At 43.3% G+C, this 14,350-nt stretch overlaps 1 protein-coding gene across 1 annotated transcript in view; it reads left to right on the forward strand.

Moving 5' to 3' along the window:
* Window positions 1–3,318, forward strand: part of LOC122129237 (E3 ubiquitin-protein ligase TRIM39-like) — a 44,496-nt gene extending 41,178 nt beyond the window's left edge. The window contains exons 3-4 of the mRNA XM_042704229.1: window positions 2,909–2,948; window positions 3,050–3,318. Of these exons, the coding sequence (XP_042560163.1) occupies window positions 2,909–2,948; window positions 3,050–3,318 (309 nt within the window). The remainder of the gene's footprint in view (window positions 1–2,908; window positions 2,949–3,049) is intronic.
* Window positions 3,319–14,350: the final 11,032 nt, after the last annotated feature.

Consider the following 14,350-nt stretch of genomic DNA (forward strand, 5'->3'; position numbering starts at 1 on the left):
CTCAGCATCAGACAGACTGCGAGATGCAAAAGCAACAGTCTGTTCTGCACCATGACTGTCCAGCTGAGTCAGAACGGCACCTACTCCATAGTCTGAGGCATCTGTAGAGACTATTGTAGGCTTGCTGGGGTCGAACAACACTAGGGCAGGGCTATGCACGATCAGCTGCTTGACTCTGTCCAACGCGGCTTGAGCTGTGTTATTCCACTGAAATGGACAGTCTTTTCGCAGCAGAGCTCTCATGGGCTCAACGACAGTTGCATAGTTTGGGACAAACTTGCTATACCATGCACTCAGGCCAAGAAATTAGTGCAGGGTAGTAGGGTCAGTAGGCGGTGGAGCATTCAGAATGGCAGCAACATGAGTCATCAGGCAGCAGACCTTCTGGACCAATCTTTTGGCCAAGAAAGGATAGAGTAGTTTGATGTAGCTGACATTTATCAACATTGAGTTGCAGTCCTGCATTGTTGATCCTGTGTAGCACAGCACGCAAATTGACCTCGTGAGCGGCTTCTGAAGTTCCATATATAATGACATCTTTAAGATAGCACTGCACCCCTTTTAGGCCACTAAGGATTTGTGTCATCATCATTTGAAACACAGCCTGAGGCGAACACAGTCCATAGGGTGCTCCGCAGTACTGATACAGACCTGTGTAATGAAAGCAGTGAGTCTCTGCTCTCTTCATGCAATGTCAACTGATGGTAAGCAGATTTGAGGTCCAGGGTAGAGAACATAACAGCCCCATGCAGTTCTGACAGTATGTCCTCAATCAGTGGCAATGGGTGGCTGTCAATGATTACAGCTTTGTTTGGCTCTCTCAAATCCACGCACATGCATATATCACCAGACTTTTTTTTTAGTGACTACAATTGGGGAGACCCACTCAGATGCATCAATTTTCTCAATGATTCCATGTTGCTCCAGGTTCCTGAGTTCCTGGGAGACAGCATCACGAACTGAGACAGGTAGACGTCTGAGTTTTTGCGATACCGGCTTCACTTCCGGTCGGACCTTCACCTTGTGTACGAAGCCCTTTGCACACCCGAGTGCTGTTGGAGACTCGCATTCCTGTTTGCAGTGGGTGTCGGGTTGGCGAAGTGTTGCACACATCTTGACAGTCCCAGTCTCAGATATAACCTGGTCACCTTTAAAGTGTAACTGGAGGGCAGTCACCAGGTCCATGCCCAGTATAGGTGTCCCTGTTTTCACAATGAAGAAGTCTGTCAAAGCACTCTTGCCCTGATAAGTAGTGCTAGCTCTAAGGCATCCTAATACATTCAGTTTCTCTCTAGAGTATGTCACCAGCTGCACTCCAGGTTCCTTTAGTTTAACTGCGCTGAAATTTGCACTGTAAATATTCTCTGGCAGTATAGAGACACTAGACCCTGTATCCACTAACAGTCTAACAGTACATGTCTGTTCAGTGTCTGGTTACAGTTACAGTAACATTGCACATGAGTTTAGCTGTGTCAACAGTGCAACAATTTCCAACACTTAAAACAGAGAATTCAGGCACAGTCACTTCATTAACAGGCTGTTGAGATGATTTACAGACACGAGAATAGTGCCCAACCTTCCCACATGAGTTACATTTACAGTCTTTAGCAGGGAAGGATTTATTGTTAGCTTTGTGATCAGCCGAACCACAACGGTAGCATAACATAGTTCCATCCATTTTCTGTGCGCCTTTGTACTGTGGTTTGCGCGCCTTCTTTTGAACTTGAATGGCGGCAACGGGCTTTGTATCCGCCACAGAAATGGCCTTGGCATCAGCTATGGCAGCTTCAGTACGCCTAGCAAGAGCCAAAGCATGGTCAAGAGTCAAATCTTCCTCCATTAAAAGTCTTTCACGTATCCGGGTGCTATTGGTTTTCTCCACAATCTGATCACGTAGCATTTCATTCTCAAACGTTCCGAATTTACACTTTTTAACGAGCTCACGCAGTGATGCTCCGTAGTGATCTGTAGACTCACCGACAGCTTGTGCTCGTTGTCTGAAGCGGTATCTCTCGGCAACAACGTTGAGTTTGGGCTCAAAGCACTTTTCCAAAGCACTCACGGATCCGTCATAATCATTTGTTTCGAGTGGTAAGGTGCTGTAGATTCGTTGCCCTTCCGTTCCCAAACAGTGAATAAGCAAGGCTCTTTTCCTCGCAGCAGGAAAAGCATCACCTCCAATCGCCAGCAAGTAGTTGTCGAAGTAGCCTTTCCACGTAGTAAATGGAATTTTCGGCTCTCCTGGGCAATCCAGGAACACGGCAGGAGGTTGTATGGATAGCAGAGACATTTCTTCACTATTATCCTTGTCGCCACTTTGTTGTGGTGTTGTTTCAGAAGACATTAACACACACGAAGCATGAGGAGCAGAGAGCGTAGTTTACTCAGTCTCTTAACTTCATACAGTACATTCAACACGAGACTGCCGCTAGTACTAGCGCCCCTAGTGTCTGTACTCGCAAGTGCATATAATACAATAATAGAACAATGCAATATATCAATGGACACAACACTAACGATAAACAATAAACATCTCTAAACATATAACACTGCTTAATATATGGAATTAACATCACAGTAGCGAACTTACATCTTTCATAGACGCACACGTCGAACTAAAGGGGTTTCTTGGACTCAACAACATGAAAGGCAAGGAATTGCTGCTTCAGAAGCGCGACAGAGTAAAGTAAAACAATGTGCGTTCTCTCTCTGGCATGGCGTTGGTGCTGCTAATAACAAATTAAGAGTCCTTCAGCATGAAAAGGGGAAATAGCATATTAAATGGTAAATAAGTTCAGAGCCTTTTTTACACCCTCAGTCTCTCCCCTGTCAGTCTCTGGACAGGCAGGACATTCTCATTATGAACCCAGTTTCTCTGTTCTCTAATGTTTTATTCTTGTTTGCACAGGATGCACATGAGACACAATGCAAAGTTACCAAAACAGGAGGTATTTAATGTTGTAACACTTTTCTAAAAAATAAGTACAAATTTGTGTTTAGCACTAAAACCTCACGTTTCAGCTTCCATCTCCACCTCCATCATTCTCAGGTGTTCCTCCACCTGGGCAGATCCAGTTCCCCTCAGTGCAGCCAGACTCTGTGACTTTAAGATGGTCACCACCAGAGGGCGCTCCTGGCCCCCACAAGTACATGGTGACCAGGAGACGAGAGCAGCACTACTTCCCGGTGACAGGTTCTGAGGTGCAGGTGACGGGACTTCTTCCAGGAGAGAAGTACCACTTTACTGTGGCCACCCTCAGTGAAGATGGCCGCCAGAGCCCATGTGTGAGGGGATCTGTACACACAGGTGAGGATTAGCACCTTTAGTCTTTAATCTTATGGTATTAGAAATGGGTTAAACAATCTAACTCACCTATTCTGAATAAATTACTGATGGAGATCATTTGCAAACACTGTTAATGACTTAAGAATATAATAATCAAGTGCCTTGTATTATTAATTACCTTATATGAATCATGTACTTATGTAAGCAGGAACATGGCTTTTCTGTGTGTCTGCGTGTGTGTAACTTAGAATATTAGGTGCCACTTAGTCTGCACATGTACAAGAGCATGTTTAGACCAGAGGTGATAAGAAGGTTCGAACTGTGCTTCTTCCGACCTTGTGCAAAACTTCCATCCTTGCCTCGGACGTCAGAAATCCACCACGTGGTTATCCGTGCTGAACGCTCAACTTCTGTCTATATAAACCTTGTGCGATGTGTTTATCATGGCTTCACTTTCAGCCTTGTGCTGGGAGTGAGCCCGATTGCAATTGTTGTTTGTCTAATAAATATACTTATATGCAGCTCCGGAGTCCTGAGGTAACTAGGGTGAATTTTCACCTATCAATTACCATAGACTGAAAATGCACTGACCACAAACTTCATATAAGCCCTACAACCCTGGCTCAGGGGGAAGCAACACAATGAGAACAGGAAAACCCAAACTATTGGTGTGAGTTGGTACATCAGAGAAGAGATCTGGGTGTTTCTCAATTATCTGAATAATATCAGGGGACTTCAAGGAGGACATGTTAGCCAAGACCTTAGAGTCTATATCAGACAAACTGTTTCAACAGAACATGGAAGAGAGAAACCTCTGCAGTGCCATGGTGTAGGGTGTGTTCTTCATTCTGACAGTAGATGTTCATGGTAGGGTATTGTTTTGCCAAACCCTGTTAGATCTAAATCACTCCTCGCCATAATAGTGTCTGAAAGAACGATGTCAGATGGATCATACAGCTTTACACACATTTTATTATTACTGTCACCTTGGTTATTCCATGACAGCTCAGCTCCACAAACTATTAATGGCTAGATGAGAGAAACAGGGCAATCATTCCATCCGGCCTCTAATTCATAGCTGCACAGTTAGGAGTGCTCTTAAGTAAACATGGGTCTGTTTGTCTAATGCAGAACCTTGTTGATCTTCAGTGCTGCTGTTGGGGGTCATCTCCTTTAATAAAGTGTAGTCATTGCCGTTTTCACATTATTTAACATATAGGCATATGGGTTTAACCCTAGTTCATCTCCTTTACTAAAGTGTAATCATTGCTGTGGTCTTCACATTATTTAACCTATAGGCCTAATAGACATGCATGAAGGCTACATAAGATATTAGGAGTATAGTGGAAAATTAAGTGAGGAGGTTAGTAGGGTGGCCTAATTTATTTAGGTTACTGCTTATGCAGCGGAGAAAAGAATGTGCAGTATGAACGCCTGTCAATCGATAAACCAAAAACATTCAGGTTGTCTTTAAAGTATCGTAGCGCCTGACCTAGCATCTGAGCTGAGTCTCTACCAGAAAGTCCCTAGCAACACAACGCAGAGAATGTGCTGAGTGTTCATCAGAGATCCTCTGTACTGAAGTGTGACGGGGCACCTGTAGGCTGCTGCTTTAGTGGACTGGGTGCAGGTGTTTTGTGTGTGTTTTGCATGTTCGATGTTCGTGTACATGTACAGTTTATATGTTCGTTATCCACGTCATTCTGTTTAAAATAACCACACCATTCAATGTCTTGTCTCACAAATGTTCTGTTTATTTAGGTTAAAATCATATCTCATATTGTCATAGTTCATAGCGTTCGTCTTACTGTTGTTTAAGTCTCGTCTTCCGTGCGTCTTGTTTGTAAAGTGAATCTGCCGCGTATAAGCGCAAGTTTTAACTTCCGGGGTAACTCAAATTATCTTTAATTGTTTTCGGCTGATTTCTTATGTGTCGGTTATGCCGCCACCGAGCCTTATTGCTACCATGGTGTAGTATATTTCTTCCCAGCTGTATGGGATATTGTTTATGACTGTTATGAGCCAATTGGTTTAAGTATGGCTGCTGTGAGCCACAGGTGCATGGGTGCCTGCCAACGACACACTTGCCGTTCAATATTGGTTTGAGCCAATTGGAGGTTCGTGTCTTGGCTATTTAAACTCCACCTTTCCTTTTGCTCGGGAGAGCCACCGTTTAATAAGGCGTAAGTCTTGGAGCTCTCACATGGAACAGCAAATGTGGTCCTTTTTACTTATTGGTCGACTGATTATTGCTCATTTATTTTTGGCTATGATGCCTAGATATTCGTCTTTTTGAAAAGTTTATTTATATTAATTTATTTTTGTCATTGTTTTTACTGCCTTATGGGCCTTAGCTGGGTGTGATAAAGGCCATCTTTATTTACACACACACACACACACACACACACACACACATGTTGGGTGAAATAAAGTCCATCTTTATGACCATCTTCTACCTCCTGAGTCCTCTTTGAGATAACATCTTGCTCAAGACGCAAAGCTATCCCGACCTTTAACAGAAGATAAAGGACTACAGGCTTCACTAATGGCATGAAATGGTACACACTTCCAGTCTCTAAGTGACGGTGAGCACCTCTCTGCTGGATGGATAGGAGGGCATTGCAACACGACACCAGTGGGCTCATTCAGGCCTACAACAATACTTACCTGGCTGCATCCTTTGGAAAATACAGACAGAAGTTCTTGTTACTGCAGCCTATTATTGCACAAAGCTTGGGCATTTTAACACTAAACAGCTACGGTACACATTTAATGCCTAATTTTGACACTCATTTTTATCAGTAGCGAAGCGTGATAATTATATAATGGGGCCCATCACATTATTTTCTACATCAGGAACACAATGTTTAGCAAATATGGTGCTAAACTTAAGATACGTTTCATTGTAACAGTGTTTCTCAAGGAATTTTGAAGGGCCATTATTCTGCCCTGGAAAAAAGGGCCAACACGTTCATTTTTGTCACCGCCGCCACGCCCCCTCCCCCTGGACGAATAATCTGCCTATATCACTTGAAACTCTGAAATTGTCAGGGTCGATCACTAACCGCCACCACCACGCCATCGCCCCGCCCCCTGGATGCATATTCCGCGATTATTTTATCTAGGCCTACATGAAGTTCTGCAGCCGTAATACTATATAAAAAATATATTTCCTTCGGAGGGGCAACTTCAGTCGAGGAGGGCAAATGGGCAGTTGCCCGAGCAACCTTAGCCCCCTCCTGTGCATGTCCCTGGTGTTTCTTATCACTTCAATCAGCACCATGATCATTCGTTTCATTGTCCAAATCAAGTCAACACTTACTATAAAACAAAGACAATGTGTTTCAAGCTCAAACTAAGAACAACATAATGAATGTATGCTCTGTAGGATTGAAGTTATCAAAATTAGAAAGGATAAATGATTGGTCAAAGGGGCTGCTTTGTCAGACACAAACTGAAAATCGGGAACTAGGCTCTCCTCACAACAAGGTTACTCTCTAAAGTAACAATCTCTTTCACAAACATTGGATGATTGGTATTATAAATATATACATATATACAGCTCCAGCCTACTTGTACACCAGTGGCATTCTCCCCTCTTTCAATGAGGTGAAACTATCTGGCATTTACAAGCTCAATGAAACGGCCCCTGTTCAGACCAAGAGCAGATTCAACATGCCCACAAAATGCCACTTCTTGCCCCCCCCCCCCCATGTACAACACCACACTGATTAGCCTCTTCACTATCTCAAGGTTTTTAGTTACCTGGCTATTGTGGCTTATGGCAACTGCTTGATCGGTCAATCCTTACATTGCTGAATAGCTTTTATTTAAGGCTAGATGTAATGTGGGACTTTGATTTCTCGTGTCTGTCAACCAGGGGTGGCTTGTCCATGAGGGCGATTGGGGCGACGCACTGCCTACGGGAAAAGGGAAGAAAAAAAAAATAATTTAAATACAAAATCCTGATGTATAAATGCAATTTCCTTGTAAGTCGCTTTGGATAAAAGCGTCTGCTAAATGACTAAATGTGAATGTTATATTTTTTTTCTGTCGGATTCTACCACTAGACCGTCTGATCTGCCTTTGAATGTCATTGTCTAATCAGGTAACAGCCAGGTAGTCAAGGCAAAAGTCGTGCTTCAAATGGCCCATGTTAAATCCATTTTTTTCACAAAACAGGGCTCTCAATGCATTCTCTATGGCTTCCGGGAGGGCTCGCCCCACCATGCCGTGTCATAAGTAATGGACATAAAAGCCTTTAAGGATGTCATACAGCTTCGACAGAGGCATATTCTGTCAAGATGGCTCCTGTTCAGTGCAACAACTCGATTCGCTCTTTGACAGAAACTCCTTTTTAGTCGGCGTACTAATGAAGATAAATTGACAACACAACAATTAGGACTTCCTAGACCAAATGTATCCATTCAACAGGTTTCTACAAAGGGAGGGAAATCCTACATCCAAGAATTGGAACGAAAGAAAATCTCGGTCGTGAAGTGGCTAACGCGGTCTGTATTTCTATATACCACTGTCACTTTTCATAGGTTTCACAGTGTGTTTCACAGTTCGCTTCTTGCACTATCACTGAATAATTTTTTATGGGATGACTTATTTTGCTTTTGTAAGCCAATACTTTCGAGATCAGTCAATAAATATTGTTGATTTTGTCTTATATGTTGCCCCCTTCTTTATGATGTTACTGGACATATGATGTGTCCTGTTAAGCTATGTTACATCATACAACATTTGAGACATGTGGATAATGAAAAAGTGGGATAATTTAATGTGGAGCCACATCATGTTTGCTTATAAAGGCTCCTGGATGCAACTTTCTTCCATAGCTTTTTCACCTGTAACTTGCTACCCTAGCTATGTAGCAAGATGATTACTGTTGTGTGCTGCCAATAGTGGACAAAAAGGTATTGCTGTATGAGTTAATCAGCTAACTTAATGTACCTACTGAATGGGTCGCCTTAATCATTATCAAAAAATTGCCCCCCTGAGAATTTTTTCAGGAGCAGCCACTGCTGTCAACATGACAGACCAAATGAGATAAAACTGCAACCCCCAGACTGTACACATGGCCAAAAGTGTTGGGTAGAAAAAGTGTTTGTTTTTTTGCACTAAAGCAATATCTGGCGTCAGCCTCCTTTCCTCTTTAATGTTTAACTGTTGCTCAAATGGCAACCTAACAAAAAATCCAAATGGACATCCATTGCTTACTACGACAATGATCTCTGACCGAACACTCACTCTGTGGTTTTAATTCAGTTAATTAAGTGTTGTTAGACAGCCACTATTTTTGATTCTATTGATTCTATTTTATTGGTGAGAAGACAGCGGCAGGTTGAAGTCCTTTGACAAGTAGACAAGTTAATGTATGATGATGATATAGACGCCAAACATTCCTGGGCTCTACACACTGGACAATTATTTGTCTTGATGGCCTGAAACAGGCTACGGTTAAGCAAGAAACTATATAAAATTTAAAAGCGTTCCAGTCACCATAATCACCATAAAATATAAGGGAGGACAGTTCAATAAAATTGGAATATATTCACATGAAATGTTTCATTCAAATGTATTTTATGTGTTGTTATTGTTATAGAGATCCATGAAAGGGGCAAGGAAAAACTCCCTGTTAGGGAGGAACTTTAAGCAGAACCACGGCACATAAGGGGGGACCCATCTGCTTAAGGTCGGCCGGGAGGAGATAGGAAGGGGGGATGGGGGGGGGGGGTTGTGTGGCAGAAAGGGAAGGGAAACAACAAGTGTTGTACACAGCATGCATTTTGGTAGATGTACATAATATAAATACAAACATCATATCATATATACATGATGCATACAAAAACAGCTTAGTGGGTATACAGTGTGCTCAATTTTCCTCGTTTGATTATCTTTTGCGCTTCAAATTCAACCCAAATCAGGGTTGAACAGAGGACAGAGAGAGGAGTGTGTGACGGTGAAAAGTGAATGATAGTGAAGGAAATGTATCGTCTACCTCAGCTCATCCTTCTGTAATAATTATTTCAAAATTGGTAATGATGTTTGTTACAAAACATAATAAGATACATTTGACTATTTGACGACTTACAGGAGATTTGTACTGAGCGTCTGACTGGGCTTTCTATGTTTCTGGGCATCATGTTGACCCTAAATGTATTATATTACCTTTGTGGATGTTATGAAGTAACCAAATGAATAAACCCTTGTAATCAGAATAGCTTTATTTGATACTAATGGTATTTAGATTTATACCATATATTTAAGATTCAGTCTTAGGTTTGTCAGTCATGGCTTCAGGTTTATTCTTGTACAGTGGTGGCCACCAAGGGAGACAAAGCCTGAAGTTCCACTCATAGCTTCACCTCAGACTCATCTGAATTGTCCATTGTAGGATTTGCTCTTAAAAGCTGAGTTTAGGGGTGTTACCATCTATTCAAATAGATACAAAGCTTTGTCCCGACCTGGGGGGGAGGGTGAGAGCAATGTCGCACCTCACTCCCCTGGTCAAAATCAAGTGTATTCACCCAGGAACTGCCCACATGCTCGGGGAATCCAAATAAAAGTAACTATTATAACTAGGTATAATAAACATTGAATTATTGACTATGGCATATTCTTATTAACTATACCGGTCCCTTCAATACCCTACTTTGTTGCGCACAAAAACATGCGGTGTCTGAAATTAGGGCACAGAGAGTCTGAAACAGAAGATTGCAAATATTATAGACGCACACAAACACTCTTAAAACACTTTACCTGTCCTCAATGACCAGGGTTTTTAACCAATGTTTCAACTGGAGGAGTGTTTTTCCAATCAACTCGCTGAGCTAAAGAACATAGAAGTCCTAGGACTAGCTGTAGACTCTGAACTGAGATCTGAATGAATGCCCATTTTAGAGCAAGTTCCCATCCTTTTGTTTCATGAAATGGCTCTGCTCTGTCTGTGATTGGAACTGATGTAACTGATGTTACATTGTCTGTTCTGCAGAGGTTCCGATGCCAGAGAATCTCACTGTAGAATCCAAGTCCTCATGTGTCTCTTTGAAGTGGACCAAACCAGAAGGAGTAGACCAGGTGTCTTACCTGCTGGAACTTTTATGTGAGGGACAGGGGGAACAGCCGAGGATCATTCACACAGATTTACTCCTTCATTCTATCTCGGACTTCCAACATGGTAATAAATACACTGTCCAAGTATCTACACTGAAAAATGGTCGTCAAAGCAAACCCACCTCTAAAAGTTTTACAACAGGTAAGAAAAAAGACCAAACTTCTGTACAATTGGAATGAATCATCACTTATGTATTAGTGAAATACTCAATCTTTTCAGGGATCTCAGTCCCAGAGCGTCTGACTGTGAGCTCCATAACTGCATCATCTGCTAGCCTCAGCTGGCTGGTGTCTCCTGAGATGAAGAAGACTCCACACAGCTTCCTGGTCTCTTACCAGAGTGAAGGGACTGAGCCAAAGTCCATCTCTACTGAGTCATGCAGCACAGACATCACAGGCCTGAAACCAGGAACTGACTACACTGTTGAAGTCTACACTGAGCTCCAACATGGAGGAAAGAGCCAGCCTGCTTCTGTTCAGATGAAGACAGGTGAGATACAATTCATATTATAATATGTACATGGGCTTATCCACTAAATCTTCAATTAGACAAGGCACAATGACATAATGAATCAGACAACAGCGATGGCGACCTGAACAGTTCTGAGATGTGTCCAAGCAATCTGACTGATTTGTGTTCCTTGAGACCTTTTCACCAAACATCTACACTGAAAATAAAACATCTTCTGAACTTCTAATTTGAAGATAAAACATTTTACACTTTTCAAGCACTCTTCACACAGTGTGCTTTACAGACACACACCTGAGCACATCAGTTAACCTTTGATGCAAAATGCACTAGAACCACCAAAACACTTCATACTTCACCCAAAAGTGACTCATGGTGCCATAACTGTAGCATATGCTGTCTCCCATTAAACAAACAACTTGAAGCATTGCAAAATCCATATGTTATGTGTTGCTGTATCCTCTATTTTTGCATAGTTTAGTGTTGCATTGCAAAAGAAAAGAAAAAGAAAAAGACAAGACTGTTTTGCAGACTTTTTGTAATATAGTATATCATAGAAAAGTTAAGACACTTTTCATTCCCAGTACAGTAAGTGAAACAACAATACATGAGACTACCACTAGAAGTGTGAAACCTTTGTAATTAAATGGTGCTTTAAAATGATCTGAAATAAAGAGGTATGCTCATGTCTCAGTCAACACAAACAGTCACCCTTCAGTGGCAGTTCTGTTCACATGTTAAAAACCTGATCATCAGAGAAGTAAACACAACAAAATAATGTCCAGGTTCAAGCATAAGGTCTTTATTTTGAAGCATACTTAAGGTTCAGATGTAAGGTTAAGGTTCATGTTACTTTATCTGATGTGCTGGTGTTTGTATTGAGAGGAATAGCCAATACTCATCCATAAAACAGTTTCAAAACTGTTCTCAAACCATTAGTTTCCCTCACATCTTTTGTGACAAAGGTTTTTTTGCAAATAAACATACAAGCCCAAGTTGGGATGGTATGGAAAATGCAAAAAAAGGAAGCAGGCATCTATACATTTACCTTGACTTGTATTTCATTGCAGACAGTATGAACACACGATATTTCATGTTTTGTCTGGTCAACATCATTTGATTTGTAAATATAAATCCATTCCTGCCATTCAGGCCTGCAACACATTCCAAAAAAAAGTTGAGACAATTCTCTTATCACCTTAAGTCCTTATCTACATTTCATTGGGCGCCAGTAGTTGGGAATAACTCACAACCGAGAGTAAGTGTGTAGTTGGTACTTTACTGTACACGGAGCAAACCGGGCGAACGCACCGGAGACATGCAGGTACAATACAGAGATGAAAGACACACGGCGCATGCGCCAATACAGTTAACAATAACATGCCAGCAGACTGGCGTGACCACCTTTCTTCTTCCCACTGCTAACCTGTGTGAGAGAGCATGTCAACAGATCACTGCACTACAGCACACAATAACTCAAACTGTAACACACAATTATTTAAAATGACTACCCATACAGGCAAACTAGCTAAATGTTATATGGGCAGGACTCAAAACGAGCTGTGTTAAACCTACACCAGCCATACACATGAGAATGAGAACAGTATGGCATTACACATACAAGGAGCAGTGAAGTAAGGTACATGAAAAAGGGATACGCAAAGAGTCCATCACAAGTCCATGACAGTCACTCAGACGAGAGGGCTGGCAACGCTGCCTGGTGGAACGCCTTGGTGAGGGGGGAAAAACTTCAGGGTCAGCTTGTGTAGACTCAGGAGCCTCCTGCAACTCACAGGATAGGGCTGTGGAGTAGGGGTGTTGACCCATTGCACTGATGCTATTTCAGGGGGGATGGCGGGAGGAGGGGGGATCTGGGGGAATACCACCTGGGGCATAGTTGGAGCCATCATGTCGTCGCCATCTGATGCATCGTCGGAGCTGGAGACACGGCTGGCATCGGGGCAGGTGGCTGGGACTTTGTAGCAGTCACTTGTCTTGACACGATATTTGCGCAGACCACACCAGAGGCCCTCGACAGAAACAACGAGGTATCAGTTGTGGCTGCATTATTTGTTGCGATCCACGTGTAGGTAGACAAGGTCACCAACCTCGATTGAAGTGGGGAGTAGGGTCTTCCCCCTAGGAGCTTTAGATTTCTCACTATAAGGGTGATTCTGTACCCGCTTGTCATGCTGTAGCCGTATAAGCTCCTCATCAGCCAGGGGCAACTGAGTGCAGGTGAACTGGTCTCTCTGTGTCCACATCTCCCGGGCGGACAGGCGGATTCTGGAGTTCAGGCAAGCAGTCGCTTTGGCTAGGAGCCTCGCTGATACTGGACCACCACGTGGCTGCTGCCTGAGCAGTTCCTCCTCCAACTCCTGCACAGCCTTTTCTGTGACAGGGTTTTTATTGGGGTTCTTGGCTCGCCCTAGCTCTAATGAAATCCTGTGTTGAGCAAGAAGCGAGTCAGCTACCAGGGCCTTAAAGGCAGGGGCCGGATCTGTCCGGATCACGGCAAAGGGGCCATCTAGGGGGCGTAGTTCCACACATAATTTGATGAGTCCATCCCGCAAAGTCTGGTGACACTCATCTTCCACAAGTATGGCCACGGTAAAGGATGTCACACACTCTCGTACTACCAGTACTAATTGGCGTGCACGTTTCATGACATCAGCGGCAAAGGTGATGCCGACGGCAGCCGGGGGGTTGGATGAGGACTGCTCTACAATGGCCTGTCTGAGGGCCGCACACAGCCATCAGTGACAGCCATCAGTGACACGGATGACGGCCTTGTCAAGGTCAAGGGCAAAAAAGTATCTCCCTATAATCTTTCTCAGCTGGTTCGCTGTGGGGTGGCTAAGCTGCAAGTGCAAAGCAGTTAAAAGACCGTCCAAAACCTGCCTAGGAACGATAATGCACTCACGTGAAGGGGAGAGGGGCTCGTCACGACTCACAATGAGCACAACGTCACTGGTTATGGATGCTATGTTGAGATATCTCTTGACGTCCTTGATGTTGGTAAGCTACTTAGATGGCCGTGTTCCTTGAGTAAGATGTGCATGGGTGCGATGCAAATTCAGACACTCAGACTGCAGAGATCTCCATGCCGTTCTGCTCGTGAATGGAAGTCTTGCGCAACCAGCTAGGATGTCCTCACTAGACAGTAGGCGCACAACTGAAGCCTGTGTGTGTTGCACAAAAATGCACACTTGGCATGCCATGTCAGTACAGTCAGGGGGGTTTCGGCTGGCAAAATCAGACGGGAGAATGGCAGCGCCCGCTACATGTCAGATTGATACTTGAAATCTACTTGCCGTAGAGAGGAATGTAGACACTCTGGGACTCGCAGAGAACTCACCCCTGCACAACTTCTCATAGGCTTGCTGTCTGTCAGGACACATGCTCTGTGTGAAGACTGGATGATGTACGGGCCAAAGTGTTTGACAGCCGCTGCAATAGCGAGGGCCTCCACC

Source organism: Clupea harengus, unplaced genomic scaffold (genome assembly GCF_900700415.2).
Source record: "Clupea harengus unplaced genomic scaffold, Ch_v2.0.2, whole genome shotgun sequence".
Taxonomy (NCBI): domain Eukaryota; kingdom Metazoa; phylum Chordata; class Actinopteri; order Clupeiformes; family Clupeidae; genus Clupea; species Clupea harengus.